This window comes from Carcharodon carcharias, chromosome 11 (genome assembly GCF_017639515.1).
Source record: "Carcharodon carcharias isolate sCarCar2 chromosome 11, sCarCar2.pri, whole genome shotgun sequence".
NCBI classification, from domain to species: domain Eukaryota; kingdom Metazoa; phylum Chordata; class Chondrichthyes; order Lamniformes; family Lamnidae; genus Carcharodon; species Carcharodon carcharias.
The window spans coordinates 125,405,486-125,432,238 of NC_054477.1; the positions used below are offsets into that span (position 1 = coordinate 125,405,486).

General features: G+C 42.5%; 1 protein-coding gene across 4 annotated transcripts in view; it reads left to right on the top strand.

The window, feature by feature from the left end:
• uggt2 (UDP-glucose glycoprotein glucosyltransferase 2) overlaps positions 1-26,753 on the top strand; it is a 437,193-nt gene that overhangs the window by 95,524 nt on the left and 314,916 nt on the right. For all 4 annotated transcript variants that reach the window (XM_041199272.1, XM_041199273.1, XM_041199274.1 and 1 more), the window contains exons 9-10: positions 10,003-10,103; positions 15,327-15,426. In XM_041199272.1, coding sequence (XP_041055206.1) covers positions 10,003-10,103; positions 15,327-15,426 — 201 coding nt within the window. The remainder of the gene's footprint in view (positions 1-10,002; positions 10,104-15,326; positions 15,427-26,753) is intronic.

The following is a 26,753-nucleotide window of genomic DNA, read 5'->3' on the forward strand; positions in this document are numbered from 1 at the left end:
ATGAAGATAATACATATTAAAAAGAAACAAAGGGAGGCCTTACAGCATCACAGAAATACACAAAATCTATAAATGACCTTTTAAGATCTTAAAATCCAAGTGCTCGTTGGCAAAATCACCTGAAAACATGTATGTTGACAACACCCAGCTCTACCTCACCATCTCAACCTCTCCACTGCCTAATTTGACACGTTTATGCTCTGACAGCCAGTGTTGAATGAGCAAATATGTCCTCCAATTAAATAGTGGGAAATCTACCACAAATCCCTTTTCCTAATCACTGACTCCATTCCCTCCCTGACCATAGGCTCAGACTGAACCAGAATGTTTGCAATCTTGGCATCAGATTTGACCTCCCACTCTCTCCTCCATCCCGACCTTCTCATCTCCTCTCCCACCATGCGCCACTCCTCCCCTCACCCGCCAACAACCATTCCTTCCTTCTTCACCCCAAATAACTTTGTTGGACAACCTTGAACATGCAAGTGTACAAGTCAAACTTCTTTCAAGCTTCTTTGAAACAACAGTCTTTATAATATGTACATGATAGCAGTACATGGCTACTGAAGGAAGCTTATCTTCTGCTTTTAATATCTGAATATCATCTTCAAGAAATACTTGTGGAAGAAAATAATTATTTGGGATGATATCAATTAGGAGTGATTAAAGAATATCATTGGTGGCTAGTGTAGTAAACATAAGGCACAAGGGTCCATTAACCATAGAATAGAGGAATGTTTAGGCAGAGGAGACACTGATAAAACTGCTCTGCAAAGGATTCAAGAAAAGTTAGGTCAGGAAATCTTGTTTGAGGAATGTGTCTTTTGAAGTGAATTTCCATGACTGTTTATGTGAATAGTCTTTTTAAAGAATTTGAGAACAGGTGTCAATGTATCAGTAATCACATTGCATAGCCAATCGCTAGCTAAAACAGGTGATGGCCATTGATTCTCCCATCTAAACAGTATAAATAGATACAGGTGGAACACTCTGGGCAGAACTTTCTGCTCGTCGGGTGGAGTGGACGCATGCCCGGCCCGAACAAGTGTAAAATGGCGCGCGATGATGTCGAGCGAGTGTCCCGATATCACTCACGCGATATTTCAGTCAACGGGCGAGTGCGGGAGTTAGCAGCGTGCCCGCTGACAATTAACAGGCCTATTAAGGCCATTAAAAATCTAATTGAAATAAATTTTTCGCTGCCCGTCCATCCTTACGCTTGGTGGGCAGGTGAAAAGGTCAAGCGGCCTTTTCAGTTTCTGCGAAACCTCATCCACAGACAGGATGAGGTTTCGATCCATCATTAAAAAAAATGGAAAATTTTCATACTGATTTCTGTCATGTGGGGACATTTTTTATTATCATTTTTAAATTCTTTACTTTAAATTTTTTATATCTTCAGCTCCCTGAGTCAGCCCTGTGCCTCAGGGAGTTGTTTCTGAGTGCACTTGTGTGTATCCGCGAAGTTCCCTGCTCACTGTCCTACCCCCCCCGCCACACAGGCAGCACTGAGCACTGCAGCATGCATTTCTTGCTGGACAGGACTTAATTGGCCAGCGTGAAATCACGGCCGCTGCCCGATCGCGGGTGGTGGTCGGCTTCCTGACCGCTCTCGCTTGTCCCACCGAGCCCGCCTGACGAGGGCAGAATCCTGGCCTCTGTGTGGATGCTACTAGGAAGTCTGTGGTACTAAGGAGCTGTACAGAGAATAAACCAGCTTGAAGTGAAAAAAACAGCCTTGGATTTATTCTTCCACCACAAGCATTTATTGTGAATCACTTGGTAGCAGACTTTAAGCTTTAGTGATTGATTGTTGTATATGACGCTTTTTGTCTCAATCCTCTGAGGGAAAAAAAGTGTGTTGTTGCTGGCAATTTAAATTGTTGAATGGCAGAAGGATGGTGCAAAATCGCAAGTTTTGACTATCCACCAATTTTTTTCTGACTCTGAACCTTATCAGCAGTGGAAAGCTGAAGTTGGAATGTGGACCCAAGTTACTTTCATACCCCGAAAAAAGCAAGGTATGGCATTGATATCATTACCAGCCAAAAGTAAGATAAGGAGTATTTTCAGAGTGGCAAGTGGATGATTTGGGTCATGACAAGGGATTAGAACTTCTGTTACAATTTTTGGATAGGTTTTACAAAATGGATGAGTTATTGGAAGCGTATGAAGCTTGGACGATCTTTGATAAATTTAAGAAATCAGACGATCAGTCCATGGAAGAATATATCATGGATTTTAATAAATGGTACAGGAGACTACAGAGATTTGAACTTGAAATTCCGGAATCGGTATTGGTGTTTAAATTACTGGACTGTGCTTGCATTTCCAACATTGATAGTCTTTTAGTACTAACAGAGGTTCAATTTTAAAAAAAGAATCTCTCCTAGATCAAATGGTTGCTGCCTAAAAAATTTCTGGGGAAACAGTTGCCCCTAGCCACTTGCTTAGCAAATACGAACAGCTATGCCGTGAAACAAAGGATGGAGGATTCTATGATAAAAGCAAAAAACTGTGGATGCTGGAAATCCAAAACAAAAACAAAAATACCTGGAAAAACTCAGCAGGTCTGGCAGCATCTGCGGATAGGAGCACTGGTAATGTTTCAAGTCCGAATGACCCTTCAACAGAATTAAGTAAAAATAGAAGAGAGGTGAAATATAAGCTGGTTTAAGGTTGGGGGGGGGGAGGGGGGGTGTGTGGGGTGGGGGGGGACAAGAAGAGCTGGATAGAGGGCCAGTGATAGGTGGAGATAGCCAAAAGATGTCACAGACAAAAGGACAAAGAGGTGTTGAAGGTGGTGATATTATCTAAAGGAATGTGCTAATTAAGGGTAGAAAGTAGGACGAGCAAGGTACAGATACCCCTAGTGGGGGTGGGGTGGGGGGAAGGGATTGAAAAAGGCTAAAAGGTAGAGATAAAACAATGGATGGAAATACACTTTAAAATAATGGAAGTAGGTGGGAAAAAAAATCTATATAAATTGTTGGAAAAATCAAAAAGGGGGAAAATCAGAAAGGGGGTGGGGATGGAGGAGAGAGTTCATGATCTAAAATTGTTGAACTCAATATTCAGTCCAGAAGGCTGTAAAGTGCCTAGTCGGAAGATGAGGTGCTGTTCCTCCAGTTTGCGTTGAGCTTCACTGGAACAATGCAGCATGCCAAGGACAGCTGTGTGGGCAAGAGAGCAGGGGGTGTGTTGCAATGGCAAGCGACAGGGAGGTCTGGGTAATTCTTGCGGACAAACCGAAGGTGTTCCGCAAAGTGGTCACCCAGTCTGCATTTGGTCTCTCCAATGTACAGGAAACCGCATTGGGAGCAATGAATGCAGTAGACTTGAAAGGAGTGTTTGGGCCCTTGGATGGTGAGGAAAGGGGAAGTAAAGGGGCAGGTGTTGCACCTTTTGCGGTTGCATGTGAAGGTATCATGGGAGGGGGTTGAGGTGTAGGGGATGATGGAGGAGTAGACCAGGGTGTCCCGGAGGGAACGATCCCTGTGGAATGCCGCTGGGCGGTGGGAGTTGGGGGGGGGGGGGTGCTGCGGGTGAAGGGAAGATGGCATCATGCTGGAATTGGCGGAAATAGCGGAGGATAATCCTTTAAATGCGGAGGCTGGTGGAGTGATAAGTGAGGACAAGGGGGACCCTATCATGTTTCTGGGAGGGAGAAGAAGGTGTGAGGGCAGATGCACGGGAGATGGACAGGACATGTTTGAGGGCCCTGTCAACCACTGTGGGTGGAAAACTTCGGTTAAGGAAGAAGGAGGACATGTCAGAGGAATTGTTTTTGAAAGTGGCATCATCAGAACAGATGCGACGGAGGCGAAGGAATTGAGAGAATGGGATGGAGTCCTTACAGGAAGCGGGGTGTGAGGAGCTGTAGTCGAGGTAGCTGTGGGAGTTGGTAGGCTTGTAATGGATATTGGTGGACAGTCTATCACCAGAAATTGAGACAGAGATGTCAAGGAAGGGAAGGGAAATGTTGGAGATGGGCCATGTGAAAATGATGGAGGAGTGGAGAATGGAAGCAAAATTAATAAATTTTTCTAGATCCAGACGAGAGCACGAAGCAGGACCGAAGTAATCATCGATGTACCGGAGAAAGAGTTGTGGAAGGGGGCCGGAGTAGGACTGGAACAAGGAATGTTCCACATACCCCATAAAGAGACAGGCATAGCTGGGGCCCATGCGGGTACCCATAGCCACACCTTTTATTTGGAGGAAGTGAGAGGAATTTAAAGAGAAATTGTTCAGTGTGAGAACAAGTTCAGCCAGACGGAGGAGAGTAGTGGTGGATGGGGATTGTTCGGGCCTCTGTTCGAGGAAGAAGCTAAGGGCCATCATACCATCCTGGTGGGGGATGGAGGTGTAGAGGGATTGGACATCCATGGTGAAGAGGAGGCGTTTGGGGCCAGGGAACTGGAAATTGTTGATATGATGTAGGGTGTCAGAGGAATCACGGATGTAGGTGGGAAGGGACTGGGCAAGGGGAGAGAGAACGGAGTCAAGATAGCGAGAAATGAGTTCCGTGGGCCTCACCGTCCAAGGGCCCAAACACTCTTTTCAAGTGAAGCAGCATTTCACTTGCACTTCCCTCAATTTAGTCTACTGCATTCGCTGCTCCCAATGCGGTTTCCTCTACATTAGAGAGACCAGTCGCAGACTGGGTGACCACTTTGCAGAACACCTTCGGTCTGTCCGCAAGTATTACCCAGACCTCTCTGTCGCTAGCCATTTCAACATTCCACCCTGCTCTCATGTCCACATGTCTGTACTTGGCTTGCTGCATTGTTCCAGTGAAGCTCAACGCAAACTGGAGGAACAGCACCTCATCTTCCGACTAGGCACTTTACAGCCTTCTGGACTGAATATTGAGTTCAACAATTTTAGATCATGAACTCTCTCCTCCATCCCCACCCCCTTTCCGATTTTCCCCCTTTTTGTTTATTTCCAATAATTTATTTAGATTTTTCTTTTCCCACCTATTTCCATTATTTTTAAGTGTATTTCCATCCATTGTTTTATTTCTACCTTTTAGCCTATTTCGATCCCTTCCCCCCACCCCACCCCCACTAGGGCTATCTGTATGTTACTCGTCCTACTTTCTAACCTTAATTAGCACATTCCTTTAGATAATATCACCACCTTCAACACCTCTTTTTCCTTTTATCTGTGACATCTTTTGGTTATCTCCACCTATCACTGGCCCTCTATCCAGATCTTCTTGTCCCACACCCCTCTCCCCTTAAACCAGCTTATATTTCACCTCTCTTCTATTTTTACTTAGTTCTGTTGAAGGGTCATTTGGACTTGAAACGTTAACTGTGTTCCTATCTGCGGATGCTGCCAGACCTGCTGAGTTTTTCCAGGTATTTTTGTTTTTGTTATGGAGGATTCTATGGTGCCCAAATTTCAAGGATGACCAAATATTAGACAAATATTCCAATACAAAGGCGGGGTTAACGACAGGGGGTCTGAAAACCATTGTAACCCTAGCCAATTTGAGAGTCGAGACAAAAAGCCCGTGGGCATTTCAACTCAAAAAAATGCCTAGGGAATGGTTAATCAGTGTTTTCAGTGTGATTCCTGGTATCATTACGCAATGAACTGCCCATAGTGAAAGAATCACGTTTTTGAAGTGACCCACAAGATGGATTCTTCTGAGACTGAAAATGATGATGGTGACTGCTATGATGTAATTGTATTGGTCACTGAGAGTTTGAATCCAGTGTTGAGTATCTTAATGGTCAATTCCTTTAACTGTGCAGTTCTGGATAGTGGTTGCACTTGTGGTATGGACTGGCTTAACTGCGATCTGAGCTCTCTTGTTGAGAAAGACCGGTGGAAGTTCAAGGAGTATGAAAGCTCTACCAGCGTTAGGTTTGGAGATGATAACACATTAGCACCCTCAAATGGGTGGTTCTCCCTTGAACGATAGCAGGGAGCAGTCTGATTATCAGTACTTACATGGTTTCTAGTGAGATATTGCTATTGTTAAGTTCAGATGATGCTCGACATGAAGAATGAGCAGTTGTGTTTGGAAGAAATGTGGATCAACTTTTTACTTGGTCAGGCCATTTCTGCCTGCGTCTAAGAAAGCCAACGATTTCTCATCAAGAAGTTCGTGAAGTTTTGTTAACTGCCAGGAATGTGACTTTGGTGGACAAAAAGAAGATAATTTGGAAGTTACATAGACAGTTTGCACATTCGGTGCCACAGAAACTGAAGGCTACTTCAAGATGCGGGAGTGGTTGATAAAGGCTGCAAAGCCCTTATTGAGCAAATCACTGCTCAGTGTGAAATTTGTCTTAAATATTTTAAGACACCATCACATCCTGTTGTGAGCTTGCCACTAGCCAGGGAGTTTAACGATGCTGTGGTAATGGACTTAAAAGTTTGGGACAAGGATAGGGATTTTTTTTTAAGTACACTGTATAGATATGGCAACCAGATTTAGCCCATCCACTGTAGTACATCGTAAAGACAAAAGAACCATTGCTGATAAGATCATGGAGAAACGGGTAGGAACAGGATTAGGAACACCAACAAGTTCCTGACAGATAATGGTGGGGAATTGGCCAATGAGGAATTTTGAGATGTGTGACAATTTGAACATCATAGTTCTGCACACTGCAGCTGAGAGCCTGTTTAGTAATGGTGTTTGTGGAAGAAACCATGTGGTAATAGACGACATGTTACATAAAATATTGGCTGATTAACCAGATTACAAACAGCATTAGCATGGGTGGTGCACGCAAAGAACTCTTTTCAAATTGTTGGGGGGTACAGTCCATACCAGTTGTTGTATGGAAGAAATCCAAAGTTGCCTTTGGTGTTGTCAGATGCTCCCCTGCTCTAGAAAGGACTAGCATTAGCTCCACCTTTTCTGCTCATCTGAGCACTTTGTATGCAGGCAGAAAAGCTTTAATTAAAGCTGAGGTTTTGCAGAAAATTTGGCGAGCCCTACATCACCGCATAAGACCATCAGGAATACAGTTTAGACAAGGAGACATGGTACGTTATAAAAGGGAAGGCTGGAAAGAGTGGAAAGGTCCTGGCAAGGTTATGGGGAGTGATAGAAAGCTAGTAATTGTGCAACATGGCAATCAAACTGTTAGGGTACATTCTTCACATTTAATTGGTACTGACTATACCTTTACATGTTCTGAACAGGACATAGAAAGCGAGGAGGCACCATTCGCTTTACATATACACACACTTTGGGCAGTTATGAGGAGCAGACTACGGCAGATGATGAACAAAGTAATACTGAGGTACAAGATAATGCCATTTGTCCAAAAGGGCAACTACCCAAAGTAGGAGCAAAGGTAACGTACATGCCTGAAGGGACCAGTGTGTGGAGGGATGCCAGTATCATAGGAAGAACAGGAAAGGCCATTGGTAAATACAAGCATTTGCTAAATGTGCAGGATGAAGGACAGGAGACAAAACGTGTCGATTGGCAAACCGAGGTAAAGATGTGGAAACTCAGAAAGCGCAGTATGAGTCCTGTCAGTGGACTAGAAAGTGGCTGTCCAAAAAATTCGGACTGCGAACAGGGTCCTGCTTGCATGGGAGAAGGATCATATTGTAGTAGTCCAGAAAGAGAGGAATGTGAGTAGAGGCCGTAACTTAACAAGAATGAGGACTAGAGAGCAAGCTAGGAATGTCAATATAAGTAGAAGTCCTTATGACCGAGAGATTTTAGTAACTGCTAATAAATTGGAAAAAAGGCTAATGAAGCAAGCCAAATGGAAAGAGTTAGGAAGTTGGAAGAAATTTGGTGTATATACTGAATACCTGACAGGGGACAGCCAGCCTTATCACACAGGTATGACACAGGACCTGTATAGAAAAGGTACTCCCACAGGGTAGGTATAAGGCTAAAGTGAGATTAGTAGCCTGAGGCTTTGAAGAGAGAATCGGCGATCAAAATGTCAGAATGGACTCACCTACCATGGGGAAAGTGGGTTTGAAGATTTTTTAGCTATTTTAACATCCTATTCCTGGGAGTGGAAATCGATTGACATAAAGGCTGCATTTTTAAAGGGGGAGAAGTTTCAAAGATAAATTTTTTTTTTGAAACCACCCAAAGAAGCCAGTGATGTCGAAGGAAAACTGTGGAAATTGAGCAAGTGTGTTTATAAATTGAATGATGTGTCAAGAGTATGGTATTTTTCCATGAAGTCTGTCCTGTTGAAAACAGGTTGCATTCAGTTAAAGGCAGAACCCGCGATGTTCTACTGGTACCATAAGGAAAAACTAGCAGGAATCTTTGTCATGCATGTTGATGATTTCCTGTGGGGAGGCTCTGTAGAATTTGAGAAATGGGTAATTGAAAAGATAAAGAAGGAATTCACGTTGGAAATCAGGCTTCAGGGGCTTTTAAATACCTATGTTTAAACATTAAGCAGAGTAAATCAGGAGCGATTGAATCAACAATCTTATCTAGAAAATGTTAATCATATCCCAGTATGTTGGGTTAGAACCTCACACAAAGAGGATCCTATTACCAAGGAAGATACAGAACAATTGAGAAGTTTGATTGGGCAGTTGAACTGGTGGTGCACTCAGACTAGACCTAATGCTAGTTATGACGTATTGGAGCTGAGCACTATGATAAAAAATGCTATGATGAAACATGCTACAGTTGAGGAAGTTCTGACAGCAAATAAAACATTAAAAAAATAAATTCAGAAAGATGCACACTCAAGTTTCCAGCCTTGGGTGGACCAGAAAATATGAGGTTGGTCATTTTTAGCGATGTTTCACATGCTAATCTTCCAGATAGCACAGCAGGGTTTATCATATTCTTGTTGGAAAGAATGATAAATGTTACCTGCTGGCTTGGGAGGCCAAGAAAATAAAAAGAGTAGTGAAAAGCACCTTAGCAGCTGAAACACTGGCAGTAGTAGAAGCAACAGATAGGGGGTTTACTTATTCAATATACTGACAAATATATAAGGGGCAATGTGAGAAAAATTTGCCCATAGATATTAAGCTGCCAACCAGTCTCTTTGGGATAACGTTCATTCGGTGAAAAGTGTAGCTGAGAAGAGGCTAAGAATAGACCTGGCCAGCATAAAATAAATGTTAGGGAGAAGAGCGAGAGAAGGTACAATGGGTTAACGCAAGTTATTAACTATTAGATTCTTTTACAAAAAGTAATGCCTGCTCAGAGAAATTACTAAATGTTTTGGAAGAGGGGCATCTGATGTTATGATGATGGAATGAAAAAGAACTTTTTTTTGCTTTGTAATTGTTTATATATTTATATATATATTTAGTAAAGGAAATGTGGGGATCTGTAAATGTGAAAATGCGTGACTTTATTTCCTTCTGTTTGTTTCAAAAAGAACGTTCGTTAATTTTTCAAAGCTTTAATTAAAAGAAAGGAGGGCAATCTGTCAATGTATCAGTAATCACATTGCATGGCAATTATCTTGTTAAAGACAATTGCTAGTTAAAACATGTGATGGGCATTGATTCTCCCATCTAAACAGTATAAATAGATAGAGCTGGAACACTGTGTGAAAGCTACTAAGGACGTCTGTAGCACTGAGGAGCTGTATAGAGAATAAACCAGCTTGAAGTGAAAAAAACAGGTTTGGATTCATTCTTCCACCACAAGCATTTATTATGACAACAGGTACATTATAAATTATTATCTGTGATATGTACCTTTGACATAGACTAAAATGTACAAATGAGCATGTTTTCAAAAGTAATTTGGAGGACTCAAAAGATAAAGAAGCTGACCACCCATGCTGTACAATAAAATCTGCCCTGTCTACGCCACCGTTAGGTGCCTTGTGCTCACTCAAAGCAAACCATTGTGAACCATAGAATAGAAGGAAGGAGATTGACTATTAGCCTCCTCCTCTTTCCCCCACAACCTTCTCCTTCCCACATGTTCCTCCTTCCTGCCAGCCCCTGCTGCACACACTTCACTCCTCTCTCTGCCTATCCCTCTGTGTAACTGCTATGTTGCTCTTTGAACAGGCACCTATATCCTGATTTAAAAGACCAGCTGGAGGAGTTAAGAAAGTATCTTATTGAAAGCACTAATGACATGGCGCCATTGAAAGTGTGGGAGCTTCAAGGTATTCTTTACAATTTCTGTCAGTGTTTTTTTCAGTTGAACATTTATGAATTACAGCTATATGATAAAGGCTTTTTTTGACATATTTTGTTACATTAACGAAGCAAAAGCCATTTTTTAAAATCAAGTACATATTCACAAATGTATTGTAGCAGTCTATGATTTAATACTTTGCTACCAGGATGTAAATTATGATAGAATAATCATTTTGGTGACTGCCTTTTGAAAATACAAAGGCTTCATTTCATAATTATCTAATAGGCTGATGAGATCTCCAAATTAAGGTAATGTATATTGATCCTTTTAGACCTCTGCATATTTCAGTTAATCTTTGATGGAATAATTAAAAGAGAATTAGCTTACTATGAAAAGGCTCCTTAAACTTATGAAGCAGATTAATAGAATATTCTTTTGCATCTTTCAGCTTGCAGTCTTTCACATAATTGAATTTTAAGTCAAATTGTACATCACTGAAGGATTTTATCTCTTTATCCAGAAAGGTGAAGCAGTGCAATCTCTTCTAAGGTATTTTTGTTACACTGGATGTTACTGTAATTCTCAAAGGGTTAATGCTCCTGTGAAATCCATGTAACACTGGATTAGTTACCTAGATATTACCACTATCATTTGCAGTCCAGTGATGCACCATATTGCTGTTTCAATGTATTGCATTATGGAACAAAAACAAAAAATGCTGGAAATATTCAGCAGCCCTTACGGTATCTGTGGAGAGAGAAACGGGTAACGTTTAAGGTCAATGACCAATCATCAGAACTGCAATAAACTAGAAATGAGATAGATATGCCAACCTCAATGGGATTAGAATGAATTTGGGCCAGATAACAGTTGGCAGGCAAAACGATGACTGAACAATGGGCCTCCTTTAAAGAAGAGAGGGCTCAGGCACAGTCAAGGTATATTCCCACAAAGGGGAAAGGTAGGGCAAACAAATCCAGAGCTTCCTCCATGATGGAAGAGATAGAGGTTAATATGAAGAAGAAAAAGTGTGCTTATGACAGAGTTAGGTGGATAAAACAACAGAAAAAGTATAGTATGAAAGTTTCCAAGGGGAAATGAGAAAGCAATTAAAAGAAACTAAGGAAAAGAATGAAAAGAGACTGGCAGCTAACATAAAAGGGAATCCCAAAGTCTTCTGTAGGCATATAAGTAGTAAAGGGTGGTAGAAGGAAGAATGGACTTGATTAGGGACCAAAGAAGGGATTTACATATGGCGAAAGGGTTGATGAGGGCAATGCTGTTGATGTGGTGTACATGGACTTCCAGAAGGCATTTGATACAGTGCCACACAACAGACTGGTGAGCAATGTTATAGCTCATGGAATAAAAGGGACAGTAGCAACATGGATAAGAATTTGGCTGGGTGACAAGAAACGGAGTAGTGGTTATTAGGTGTTTTTCTGACTGGAGGAAGGTTAGTAGTGGAGTTCCACAAGGGTCAGTGTTGGGACTCTTGGTTTTCCTCATATTAATGACCTAGACCTTGATGTACAGGGCACAATTTCAAAATTTGCGGATGATACAAAATTTGGAAGTATTGTGAATGGTGATGAGGATAGTGTGGAACTTCAGAAAGGACATAGACAGGTTGGTGGAATGGGCAGACAAGTAGCAGATGAAATTCAATGCAGAGAAGTGTGAAGGGATTCACTTTGTTCGGAAAAACATGGAGAGACAATGTAAAATAAGTGTACAACTCTAAAAGGGGTGTAGGATGTTTATGTGCATAAGTCATTGAAGGTGGCAGGAGAGATTGAGAGCATGGTTAATAAAGCATACAGTATCCTCAGCTTCATTAATAGGGGAATAAGGTACAAGAGCAAGAAGGTTATATTAAACTTGCATAGAATGCTGGTTCAGCCTCGACTAACTGGAGTATTGCTCCCAGTTCTGGGCAGCACACTTTAGGAAAGATTTGAAGGTGTTGGAGAGAGTTCAGAAAAGATTCACGAGAATGGTTCCAGGAAGAGGAACTTCAGTTATGTAGATAGATCGGAGAAGTTCAGGTGGTTTTCCTCAGAGAAGTGAAGGTTGAGTGGAGATTCGATAGTGGTATTCAAAATCATGAGGGGTCTGGATAGAGTAGATAGGAAGCATATGTCCCCATTCGTGGAAGAATCAAGAACAAGAGGGCAGAGATTTAAGATAATTGGCAAGCGAAGCAATGGAGTCATGAGGACAAAGTGAGACAGCGAGTGGTTAAACTCCGTGATTTCAGAGGAATGCCCGCCATTAATTAATGGGCCAATTAAGGCCCTTGAGGCAGAAATTGACATCAATTTTGCGCAACCCTTACGATTTTCAGGGTGTCACACGGGTGCAATGGGCAGGCGGGTAGGCCACTTCTTTAAAAAACTCATCCACGAGCAGAATGAGAGGGCTGAGTGGGTTCGCTAATGTGAGTTGTTAGAACTTTAGTTTATTACTTACTGCTACTTGCTTGTGTGAACAGGATAACTTCATTTCTCTTCAGAGCTGCTTTGACAGAAATAACAAGCTTTAGTTGGAGGAGTCATAACACCTGGGGCCTTCCACGTATCAGACAGCCTTCTCTTACCCTGGGAATGAGGACTGTGGTCTCCACTGGAGGCACCTCATCTGAGGAGGAAGAGAGAGCCAGAGGGGGGAGGAGGCCAGGAGTCCATATTCAGCCTCCAGGGGAGCCATCTGTGAGAGGACAGGCACAGGCACAAGGAGCACAGAGCTAACAGGAAGTCCAAGGTGGAAGGGGCTGCAGAAGATGCCACTATCCTGCTGCCAAGCAGCGATGCAGCTTCCTCAATATATCTGAGGTGCAATGCCGAATGAGGCTTCGTCTCTCAAGGGAGACAGTGACCTCCATCTGTCAGATGATTGGCCCTGAGATCAGCTCCAACTGTGTGGGTGGACACCCCATTGCCAGTGGTGCTGAAGGTCACAGTGGCCCTCAACTTCTATGCCTCTGGTTCTTTCCAGGGGTCGGTGGGTGATCTTTGTGGAGTCTCCCAATCAGCTGTCCACATTTGTGTCAAGCTAGTGACAGGCACTCTGTTCAGCCGTGCATTGACTTTCATACACTACCGCATGTACGAGGTCAGGCAGGCAGAGTGAGCCAGAGGCTTTGCTGCGATTGCTGGGTTCCCCTGCATTCAGACTGCAATCGACTGACTGCACATGTGGCCATCAAGGCACCAGCGGGTGAGCTCAGAGCCTTTGCCAACAGGGAGGGATTCCACTCCATGAACGTGCAGATAGTGTGTGACCATAGGATGCAGATTCTGCAAGGTACCCAGGCATCTCCCATGACGCCTACATCCTCAGAAACTCCCAGGTGCCAAGGCTCTTCAGTGCTCCAGCCAGGCTGGATGGATGGCTGCTGGGTGACATGGGCTATCCCCTCAGAAGGTGGCTCATGACACCTCTTCACCATCCAAGAACAGAGGCCAAGCAGTGGTACAATAGGAGCCACACCTCCTCAAGTGTGGTGGAAGAGAGAACCATTGATCTTCTCAAGATTCGCTTCCAATGCCTGGACCATTCAGGGGGTGGACTGCAAGACCTGTGTCTCTGATAGTGGTTGCATGCTGCGCTCTCCAGGATCTGGCACTGGAAAGGGGGGACGCAGTGGAGGAAGAAGGTGTTGACACAGCTGCTCTGTCCGCAGACGATGAGTCCAATAGTGTAACAACTCTATGATTCTGTAATTCTTTTTAAAACAAGTATAGATTAGGGAAAACACTAAAGGGACCTGTGATAGGATGGAAGACAGCAGAGATTAAATGCCAAAAAGGATAATGCTGCAAGACAGAAGTCACATAGCACAAATAATAAAACAAAAAATGTGTCTAGTGGACATTAAATGGAAAGGCAAAATCATTAGCCATCTAAAAACAAAACCAAAGTACAAAGCAAAATGGACGCAGAGGTTATGATCTGAAATTTTTGAGCTCAGTATTGAGTCCAGAAGGCTGTTAAGTGCCCAATCGAAAGATGAGTTGCTGTTCTTCAAGCTTATGTTGAACTTGAACGATGTGGAAATCCAAGGAGAGAGAAGTCAAAGTGGGAGTGGACAGAAAATTTAAAAATTAGATTAAGGACAGAAAACAGTGAGTCATAATAAATGGTTGTCTTTTAGACTGGAGCATGGTATACAGTGATGTTTCCTAAAGGCCATTGCAAGGACCACTGCTTTTATTGATGGTTAACAGTGAGGTTGAGTGTCTTGGGCTACAGAAAGATATAGACGAGATGGTCAAATGGGCAGATAAGTGGCAGATGGAATTTAACCCTGAAAAGTGTGAGACGATACACTTTGGAAAGGAGTATTCAATGAAAGGCATGACACTAGGAACTTGTAAGGAACAAAGGGACCTTGGTGTGTGTGTCCATAGATCTCTAAAGGCGGAGGGGTATGTTAGTGGGGTGGTGAAAAATGCAAATGGGACACTTGCCTTTATCAATCGAGGCATAGATTACAAAAGTAGGGAGGTCATGTTGGAGTTGTATAGAACCTTGGTGAGGCCATAGCTAGAGTACTGTGTGCATTTCTGGTCGCCACATTATAGGAAGGATGTGATTGCACTGGAGGGGGTGCAGAGGAGATTCACCAGGATGTTGCCTGGGATGAAACATTTAAGTTATGAAGAGAGGTTGGATAGACTTGGGTTATTTTCGTTGGAACAGAGAAGACTGAGGGGTGACCTGATCGAGGTGTACAAGATTATGAGTGGCATGGACAGGGTGGATAGGGAGCAGCTGTTCCCCTTAGTTGAAGGTTCAGTCACAAGGGGGCATAAGTTCAAGGTGAGGGGCAGGAGGTTTAGAGGGGATGTGAGAAAAAATTTTTTTACGCAGAGGGTGGTGACAGTCTGGAATGCACTGCCTGGGAGGGTGGTGGAGGCGGGTTTCCTTACATCCTTTAAAAAGTACCTGGATGAGCACTTGGCATGTCATAACATTCAAGGCTATGGGCCAAGTGCTGGTAAATAGGATTAGGTAGGTAGGTCAGGTGTTTATCACGTGTCGGTGCAGACTCAATGGGCCGAAGGGCCTCTTCTGCACTGTGATTCTGTGTCATGAATTTCAGTGTTCCACTTCTATGTATTATAAATGCAAGCAGGATTGTTCTTATAACACAAATATATTCTTGAATAAGACTGCCAGATGGGTTGAAATTGTACAAATGTAAGCAACATCTACCGTCTTCTTACCCAGTTTTTGTTTTCAGATCTAAGTTTCCAAGCAGCTACTCGCATTGTCTCCACTCCTGTTTATGATGCTTTGAAGTTAATGCAAGACCTTAGTCAGAATTTCCCAACAAAAGCCAGGTATGGAAATGAGTATTATTTATACATTTCAGCCTAAAAGTATGATGTGTTAATGTTTTTAAAAAGAGAAAAGCCTTTTGGAATATATGTTCATCCACAATGCTGCATAACCAATCAATAATGACATTTCTGTCATTTTAATATTAATATTTTTTAATATTAGTATCTTGTTTCTAGCACAAATAGCACACAGTGTGAAAACAGATGGTAGCTAAACCTGGTCAGTTAGTTGCATTTCAGCAATCAATCCTAGGAAAATAATTAACAATTTGAAGGATCATAGCAGAATTCTTGTAGCAAGTTAAACACAGTTGAAATGCTTCTCATTTAGAGAATGTTGTCAGTATTCTGGCAGCCTGTCAGAATAGGATTTCAGCAATTAGTAAGTAGAAATATTACTTGGGAGTACTTGTCAGAATAATATGTGTTTTGAAAAAGAATTGTCCTGTTCAAACCTTTCAATGATCTTGGTTATTTTCTAGAATTCTCTTGTTATTTTGTTTTCAACTTCCTTGTATACGTATTGTGACTACTGGACCCTGAAGTTGAATCGTTATTGAAGCCTGCATGAAGTTTCAGTTATGCTTAGGCTGTAACTCTAAGTGATGGTGTACTATGATTAATGAGTAGCTACCACATATAGTGGGAGAATAGATAATAGTAGAATGGAATCTTCCAGATCTTATACTTCAGACGTTGATAGAATAAAACCATTGAAGGATAACATTGCTGCAGAAAAGGATAACAACATTAGAAGATTCTTTTTCCCTCCCCTTTAGTTGTTTCACTTAAGGTTGTTTTAAAAAACTGAACATATTCTCAACCAGTATTTAATTCTAAGATAATTGCTTGCTCCAGGCTGACACCCAAGACCTAACAATCTCTAGATGGTGTACTAGAGCATGGCACTGACATTAATTGAGTGTTTTTCCAGCATTTCTTTGAGGCTGCATAGAAGGTCTCAGAAATCATTCCTGTAGCAGTGTTGTTTTTAAGTTACTTTGGAATAATTAGTGGGGAAGACGGGGCAGAATATTTTAAATTGGAAACATTTTTCTTCATTTTAAAGTGCGGTGTTTTATGTAATGAAACATATTTTTTCAGGTACAGTACTGAGTAAGGAAGGGCTAAGCAACAGCTGCCAGAAATGTTTTAACCTTTGACAGACAAGATTTTACAATATGAATCAATGTTGCGTTTGCACCAGGAATAATTGTTTTTCATTTAAATAAGCTATTACATTTTGTTAGTTTCAGCAACAACAACCCTGATCTCTGACCCCATTTCTCAGTCAAAACATTGCACAGGAATGGATGTAATAGGCAAAATCCTGGGCCTGAAGAAGCAGCAATTTGAAATGTGTCACTTTGGCGGTAATTTTTGCTGAAACTAAAGGGGCAAGATTAGAAAAAGACTTATTCAGGTTTCACTTTATGGATGGCTAATTTATACAATATTAAATATTGATGCATTAAATATGTGATGTATTCTTAGTACAGTTTATTTAGTGTGTGTACACATTTGCCACTGCTTCCAGGAGTGCTATTGAAGCTTACTGCTGCTCACTGCTTTCTGCGCAGTCTACACAATGTTGAAGCAGGAGAGGGGTGCATGCAGACGTGTCTCCTGTGTATGTTGAAAGGCTTTGAATTGGTGTTATCCTGATGTCACATAGTTAGCTGGCTGATGTGACGAAGGGATTCCAAATTTGGATTATACAAGTCCAGTGTACGTATTTGTCTTCATTCTTCAAAGATCCAGTGAGGCTGCAAGATGGGCTTTGCACTTGGATTCTTTAAAGGGCCAAACACTCAAGATGATGGTAACTTTTGACATCATTTTCTATTGCAAAGTGGCTTGAAATATTTTGTGTTGATCTGCTGTATTTTCTGTAGTGTTTTTGCATTGTCACAGGGAGAAATAGGTGCCTGTCCATACAAAGGCTGCAACAGATATGAGAGCAACATTAGTGGTACCTCTGGGCCTGAAGGATGACAGGGAGATGGAGCAGAGGCTAAAGAGAAGGCAAACTGTGCAATGTCTGCCAAGTGGAAGCCGGTGATCTCCATGCCTTTTGACAGTGGATGGGCGTGGTATGCCGGCCCATTGAGGACCTCACCTGAAGTCTTCTTCAGCAGCACTTGCCTGCAACCTTACCCACCAGGGAGCTGTTCTTTACTCCTGGCTTGGCTATAGCCCACCTGTGCTCACGTGTCTTCCCATGTGCTGATACCAATTCGATAGTAGTGTCCAGGCTACATGCAGTGCCAGTATTTGAGCTGAATGCTGTGAATATCAGATCATACAGAGATGATTGGAATTTTAATAGTTGGATGAGCTGCTCCTGGCAGCAACAAAAATTTGTAATTTGGGCACAGACTATCCAGGAATTTCTGACTAGAATGAGCTCTGGGCAGATTGAGCACGGATTTTGCGCTGTTGGCAAGTGGGGTATCTCCTGGCAGCTTGAACTTGTAAAACTACCGCCAGTATCTTTAATATTCAACAAAGCATTTAATGTTGGCATAAAACTGTTGAATCTTGGAAGTGCAACATAACTGTTGTGCAAGAGTACATTTTAAAGCTATCAGAAAGTGACATAGCATTTTCAAAACAGGTCCAGTTCAGCAAACAAAAAAGCAACAGTGCACCTAATTTTTAGATGCAAGGAGTGACAGTGAGTGACAATCCCAGCATTATTGCTACAGCAAAATCCAAGCCAAATCAAATGCTAATATACCATTCTGAACAGTGTAAATGTTGACATAAAAGCATTACCAAAATTAGGGAGAATAGGAAATTGACTCTTTGTACACGTCCAAATGCAAGGTTTTGGATACATTAATTGATCTTCTGTGATATTTAACATTGAAAGTGAAGACAAAGTTTAGGCTTCAGGTCAAGCAGGAAGATGTGGATAACAGCACCACGATTCAAAGATGTAGTATTAACCTGAATGCTGACACCAACATTGGAATGTTCCTGGATCTGGGAGTATTGTTTCGGGAGGGACAAATTTCCCAATACTGGAAAGGGAAATGCTGATAATACTAGTGAAATCCCTGTCACTTGGATCATTCAGGAGGGCACTTGGAATATAAAAACACTGGCGAGGAAGGTCTGTACATCTTGGAGTATTGCAGACAATTCTTCCAACAGCACTGGGAATTGGATTGTAAGCATTAAGATGTTGGTCCTGGGACCTGGGGTTTGGTCAAGTCTGAGGAGAGATTCCTGAAGCTCTTGCAGGAGGTGATTTTTAGAGAAATATATGTGGTGGGTCACAGTCAGATAGTATTCATGGATTACTAAGGTATGGATCCCTTTTAGGAGAAAAGCACCCAGGAGAATAGGGTCCAAACTGCAGTTGGCCTCCCAGAAATTATCAGGCTCTGATTCCCTACCATGTTCCAACCATCTCTGAATCATCCACTTTGTACCGTCAGGTAGAATTCCTCCACAACTTTCCCCGGTATCAACTGGTTCCAGCTTTAGGTTCTTGATTTCACCTTTCTGCATTTAAATGGAAATCTTTTGCTGTTTAAAATGAAATACAGTAAAGTCCCACCATTTGTGTCTTCGCCATTTGCGAATTTGCTTACCTGAGCAAAGCATTATGTGCACCATTTCGCCGATTGCAGGTCTAATGTTGGCTTATCTGTGATTTTCAGAGGAAAACTAGAAGAAAATTTGAAGAAAATGTCATAAAATAGAAAAAGTGCCTAAATAGAAAATAGAAAAACATGATACGAAAGTGTCCATAACTTATTTCCTGGATTAGAAGGTGCACAATGCGAGTGTGTTGTCTTCCATGTTGCTTACTGGAGTGCTTGATTGTGGGCGTTCATTGTTGTTACGATTTCATTTGTGTCTACAGTACAGTACAGTATCTGGGCAATCTTTAAGTCACCATTTTGAAAAAACTGAGTGAATCTGAACCAAACAGTAAACAACCTAGAAAAGTGTTGACCCTGGCTGAAAAAGTGACAATATTAGGCTGAAAAACGGTGCTAGTGCTACCATGTTGACCGGGAAATAGTTAATGAATCAGCAATTAGGAACATTAGGCGGAAGATAAAATAAGGGCCAGTGTTAGTGTTTCTGGTAGCTGCACTGCCAGGTTAACTTCTGTAGGTAGGAGAGATCCACACTTGGAAGAAATGGAGAAGTTACTTAACATGTGGGTAGAGCACCAGCATAAAAAAGCTCCCAGTTAATGGCCTAACTATTAGAAATAACGCACTTGAAATGTACCAGTACATAAAAAGTAATAAAAACGGTAGTGCTGGTGCTACTGGTGATGATAAAGAAGGGGCCTCTCCTTCATCTTCCAAAGGATTCTCAGCCAGCACAGGATGGTTTGATTGCTTTAAAAAGCATTTTGGTCTTCATAATGTGAAGTTGGTGGGGAAGGCTGCATCAGCTGACCATGCAACTGCAAGAGTTTCCCAAGGTGCTACAGAAATACAGGTCTTTAATGCAGATGAAACTGGCCTGTCCTGGAAGAAAATTCCAAATAGGACTTACATATCTGAAGAAGAAAGGAAAGCTCCTGTTTTTAAAGTTGCAAAGGACAGGTCTTAGTATGTGCCGATGTGGCTGGTTTTAAGTGTAAAAAATTGCTGAATTATGAATCAGAAAACCCTCAAGTTCTTAAAGGAAAAAATTTCATCTATCAATTTTTTTTTGGAAGGCTAATGGCAATGCCTGGGATGCAGCAGCAGTGTTTGAAGGCTGCTTTGAAAATTGCTTTCTGCAAGAGGTCAGGACTTAGAGTATTTGAGTAACAAGAACTTCTCCTTCAAGGCCCTACTTATCCTTGATAATGTTTTTGCAAATCCAGGAAATTTTGTTTTTACCCCCAAAATATGACTTCACTCATCCAACATCCTTATCAATGAGGATAATTAAGGATACATGGGATAAGGTTAGAGAATCGACCATAAGTGCCTGCTGGAAAAGATAAAAACAAAAAACTGCAGATGCTGGAAATCCAAAACAAAAACAAAATTACCTGGAAAAACTCAGCAGGTCTGGCAGCATCGGCGGAGAAGAAAGAAGTTGACGTTTCGAGTCCTCATGACCCTTCAACAGAACTGAGTAAAATTAGGAGAGGGGTGAAATATAAATTATACTTTTATAAATTATATTATATTTCACCCCTCTCCTAATTTTACTCAGTTCTGTTGAAGGGTCATGAGGACTCGAAACATCAACTTCTTTCTTCTCCGCCGATGCTACCAGATCTGCTGAGTTTTTCCAGGCAATTCTGTTCCTGCGGGAAAGGAGTTTGGCCTGAGGCTGTGAATGATTTTGCAGGGTTCCCCAATGCGCATGATGAGGTAACCAAAATTGTTGAGTCAGCAAAACAAGTCAGAGGGGACGGATTTGAAGATCTGGCCACAGTTGAAGTAGAGGAGTTGCATCAGCCTCATCAATCGGATCTCTCTAAGGAGAATTGGTGGAACTGATAAAATCAAGTGAAAAAGAGGAGGAAGAAGAGAAGGCTCAATTTACACTTATGATTATGGCAAACCTCAATGGTCAGCTGAAGAACTGAAAAAATAGGTGCCAGGCAAATATGGAAAGCAGCATTGTCTTTTGTGGAGGGATTGACATTGCTATTGTCCCTTATCGAGAACTTTGCAACATTGAAAAGCAAAAGGCGAAGCAGTCAAAAAGAACATTATTTTGTCTACTGCCACATCAACATCTACATTAGCCACCTCACCCATTCCCTCCACCTTCAGGTAAATCTCCACCAACTTCACCCAGAAACCCATCACATTCTGCTGGAGAGCCTTCTAATAAAGGTAAGTGTGACTAATATATGTTTCTTATTTTGTTAAACAGCAGGACATCTTTATCTTTATTAAAAACATTGGCCGGATCATCCCAGGTTTGCACTAAGTGCATTAGCAGGCAACTTCCCACGCCATATTGTCCCAATCCCATTGCATTACTTATGTATTCCCTGGGAACATGCCATTTCGATAGTGGGAGGGCTCCATTCACCCATCACGCTGTCACCTCACTGCTTTATCATGCCGAGCGTCATATTTAAAATGCAACCGCATGCAAACCTCTCACTTTTTCCAGCCCAGGCCTGCTGCAAAGAAAGGCAAGAAGACTGCAGCCCCCCAGTTTAATGATGCATCCCTTGAGCGCCTTTTGCACGTTGTGGAGGCCTGGTGTGATGTCCTCTAGCTCCCGCTCTGGCTGCAGGATCGGCAGCGGCATCACTAATCCAGCATGGGAGGCGGTGGCAGCAATGGTCAGCCCAAATGCCCTGCAAAAGAGGACAGCCACCCAGTGCCACTACAGGATGAATGGTCTCATTCGTTCCGCCAGGGTAAGTCACTCTTCTCATCATTCTCAACTCTCACTCTCAAATCCATCACACATCCACAGGGATCTCACACCACAAGGGACAGCATCACTTACTCTCACATGCACCATCACATCTTCCTCAGGCTCATCCCCTCTCGAGCTCATGTCCTCATCCCTTCCATGTCTTCGCTCACCACATAAACATTCCATGCAGTGCCATGTGTTCTGCTCACAACAGCAGGGAGAGGTTCTAGACTAGAAGTGGAGTGGCCAACATTGGGCCCCTCACACATCGCACTGACTGTTGAGGATGTGGACTGTGCCTGCAGCAACTGTGAGGTCAGCTGTGAATATCCTCGTGAGGATCCTGCACCACATCATCCCTCTCCAGCTTTTGACTGTGTTGCCATGCACTAATTATCTCTATTTTGGTTCGCAAGGAGCTCTTCCTAGAGAGCAACACCCTCAGCCAGCCAGTCCCTCAGCTCCATCCACATCCTCAACTTCAGCCAAGAGGACACCTCCTCCATTGAAGAGCTGGAAATAAGCAGCCTGGAAGACCTGTCACAGCGCTTACCCACACCCTGCAGCAGCACAGAAACACACACCTCGGTGGGACCAAGATGTAGAGCAGGCTCATGTTCACAATCTGGTGGTCACTGCACGGACATGTACCTGCAGCAGGAGGACGCAGGTTCAGCCGAGTTCAATGGGAAAGAGGCATCTGTCAGGTCCGAGTCAGATGCCCAGCCTCTGTGCCTCGGAGATTTCTGCGCTCTTTCGCGTGCATGCGCAAATGAGCGCAGGCCCCGACCCTTCCTCCTCCTCCCGCCCGCACAGGGAGCGCTGAGCACTTCCAGGTGCACATCACGCTGAGTGGGCCATGTAAAATGGCGGCGCGCAGCCGATCTCCCGCGTCTGCTCCCACCCAGCCCACATGATGGGGAGAAAATTCTTCCCTTGATATCTTTAATATCCACGGATCTCTGCAATGAACATACTCAATGACTGAGCCTCCAAAGCCCAATGGGGTAAAGAATGCCAAAGATTCGCCACCCTCTGAGTGAAAAAATTCCTCCTCATCTCAATCCTAAATGGCCTACCTCTTATCCTGTGACTGTTCCCCCTGGTTATAGACCACCCCACTAGTCAGGGGAAACATCTTTCCTGCATCTACAGCTCTAGTGAATGCAGGACCAGTCTCATCAATAGGATAATCCTGCCACCCCAGGAATCAATCTGGTGAACTTTGTTGCGCACCCCCTATGGCAGATATATCCTTCCTTGGGTAAGAAGGCCAAAACTCTAAACAGCACTCCAGGTGCAGTCTCACCAAAGCTCTGTAAAGCTCTGGGAAGCAATGGCATAGTGGTATTTTCACTGGACTAGTATTCCAGAGACCCAGGGTAATGTTGTAGGGACCTGGGTTTGATTCCTGCTATGGCAGATGGTGAAATTTGAATACAATAAAAAATATGGAATTAAAAGCCTGATGATGACCATGAAATCATTGCTGATTGTTGTAAAAACCCACCTGGTTCACTAATGTCCTTAGGGAAGGAATCTGCTGTCCTTACCTGGTCTGGCCCACAGCAATGTGGTTGACTCTTAAATGCCCCCTGAACAAAGGCAATTAGGGTTGGGCAATAAATGCTGGCCTAGCCATAGACGCCCACATCCCACGAACAAATAAAGAAAAAAAAGCTGCAGCAGGACTTCCTTACTCCTGTACTTAAATCCTCTTGCAAGAAAGGCTAACATACCATTTGCCTTCTTAATTGCATGTTGAACTTGCATGTTCACTCTCCTTGACTTATGAACAAGGACACCCAGGATCCTTTGGATGTCAACACTTCCCAGTTTCTCACTGTTTTAAGAAATACTCTGCATTTCCATTTTCCCTACCAAAGTGGATAACTTCACATTTTCCACATTATATTCCATCTGTCATGTTCCTTGTCCACTCACTCAGCCTGTCTAAATCTCCTTGAAGACTCTTCAATTCTCCTCACAACTCCCATTCCCGCCAAGTTTTGTCTCATCAGCAAACTTCAAAATGTTGCATTTGGCCCCCATATCTAAATCATTGATATAGATTGTGATTAGCTGGGGCTCAAACACTGATCCTTGCAGTACCCTACTATAGTGACAGCCTCCCATCCTGAGATTGATCCATTTTTTTCCTTCTCTCTGTTTTCTGTCCATTAAGCAATTCTCAATCAATGCCAGTATATTACCCCCTGTCCCATGTGCCATAATTTTGCTTACTAACCTCTTGTATGGGACCTTATTGAAAGCCTTCTGCACCACATCCACTGGTGCTCCCTTTTCTACTCTGGTAGCTACATCCTCAGAAAACGCCAACAGGCTTGTCAAACATGATTTCCCTTTCATAAATCCATGTTGACTCTGCCCAGCCTACCATTAATTTTTACATGCTCAGTTATCACATCCTTTCTAATAGATTCTAGCACTTTCCGTACTACAGATGTCAGGCTAACAGGTCTGTAGTTCCCTGATTTTTCTTTCCCTCCTTTCTTAAACAGTAGGGTTATATTTGCAACCTCCCAATCTCTGGAACTGTTTCAGAATCTACAGAATTTTGTAAGATGACCACCAACCCATCCACTATCCCACCTTTTTCAACACTCTGGGATGTAGATCATCAGATCCAGGGGAATTGTTACATTTCAGTCCCATTGATTTCTCCAGCGCTACTTTTTTACTAATACCAATTTCTTTCAGCTCCTCAATCTCGCTAGTCCCTAGTATTTCAGGGAGGTTTCTTTGTATCCTCTTCTATGAAGACAGACACAAAGGCCGGGATTTTTGGGTCGCGCCACAAGGGATGCAACAGGCCAGTCAAAAGTCCATTGATTTTTGGCGGGACCGGAAGATCTCAGTGGTGGTTTGGAGCCGGAAAATCCCAGCCAAAGTATTTGTTTAGTTTCTCCACCATTTTCTTATTCCCCATTATAAATGCTGTCTCTTCCTGGAATGGGCCCACATTTGTATTTACTAATCTTTTCCTTCTTAAGTACCTATAGAAGCTTTTACCATCCGTTTTTATGTTTCTCACTAGTTTATTTTAATATTCTAATTTCTCTTTATCAGTTTCTTGGATCTCATTTGCTGAATTCTAAAATGCTTCCAATCCTTAGGTTTAATACTTATTTTGGCAAATTTATAAGCCTCTTCCTTTAATCTGATACAATCCTTACTTCTCTTGTTAACCATGGTTGGATCACCTTTCCTGATGGGTTTTTGTGCCTTAAAGAAATGTGAATTTGTTGTAGAACATGTATTAATTCTTTAAATGATAACCATTTCCTGTCTACCTTTCAATGTATTTTCCAATCTTCCACAGGCAACTTGCCCCTCATACCTTCGGAGTTACCTTTGTTTAGATTTAAGACCCTAGTTTCGGATTGAGCTACATCACTTTCAAACTTAAATGTAAAAGTCAATCATATTATCATCAATCATATTCATCTCTAAAGGCTCCCTTATAACAAGCTTATTAATTAGCCCTTTCTCATCGCATAATACTGGATCTAAAGTAGCCTGTTTACTAATTGGTTCCTCAATATAATGTTCCAGAAAACCATCTTGTATACATTCCAGGAATATGTCTTCCACAGCATTTTTGCCAATTAGGTTTGTCCAGTCTATATGTAGATTGAAGTCCCACATTATTCCTGTCTTATCCTTGTTACATGCACTTCTAATTTCCTGATTTTATACTGTGCCCTACATTACCACTACTATTTGGTGGCCTATAAGCAACTCTCATGAATGTTTGCTCTTCCTTCACTCCTTCCACATCTTGATCATCTGATCTAATATCCTCTCTCAGTCATGTTCTGATCCCATCATTAATTAAAAGTGCCACCTAACCTCCTCTTCCTATTTGTCTATCGTTCCTAATTGTCAAATGCCCTTGAATATTTGGATCCCAACCTTGGTCACCTTGTAGCCACGTCTCTGTAATTGCAATTTGATCATATCTGTTCATATCTATCTGTGTCATCAGTTCATCTACCTTATTGAGAATGCTGTGTACATTCAGATAGTGTCTTGAACTCTGGCTTTTTATCATTTTCATAACTTCTAGCCTTATCTACTGACACAGACATAAGTTTGTATGCTCTGTCCCTTTCTATCACACTCTGAGCGCTGGTTCCCTTATTGCTGTGTTGCTCTCTTGCCTTTTCTTCTCTCTCCCTAATTTATTACACCTTCCCAAACTTGATGCCTTACCCTCACTATTTAGTGTAAAGCCCTCTACGGACCTAGTTATATAACCTGCCAGAACACTGGTCCCAATATGGTTCAGGTGAAGTCCGTTTCAATGGTACAGCTTCCAATTTCCCCAGAACTGGTACCTGTGCCCAAGGAATCAAACCCCATTTCTCCCACACCAATCTTTGAGTCAAGCATTTAACTCTCTAATCTTATTTATCCTATGCTCAGGTAATAATCCAGAGATTATTACCTTTTGATGTTCTGTTTTTTAATTTAGCCCCTAGTTGTTCATACTCTCTAAGCAGAGCCTCTTTCTTAGTTCTACCTATGTTGTTGGTCCCTGCATGGACCACGACCACTAGATCCTTCCATTACCACTGCAAGTTCCTCTCTAGCCCAGAGCAGATGTCTGAACCCTGGCACCGGGCAGGCAACACAGACTTCCGGTCTCCTGCTCTTGACTGCAGAGAACCGTGTCTATACCCCTGACTATATTGTCCCCAGTTACCACTATATTCCTATTAACTCCCCTTACTTGAATGGTGCCATCAACCTTGCAGCTCTCATTTTCATGCATGCCAGCCTTGGACCTGTTGGACAATGACAAGCACTGACGCTCCTCCATTTCTATATTCTTGATCCCTTACCTACCTCACTCGCAGTCACACCCTCCTATTCCTGACAACTGACCAAATGGGAAGATCCTAATTGAAGGAATGTGATTGCCTCCTGGAACAAAGTGTCCAGGCAAC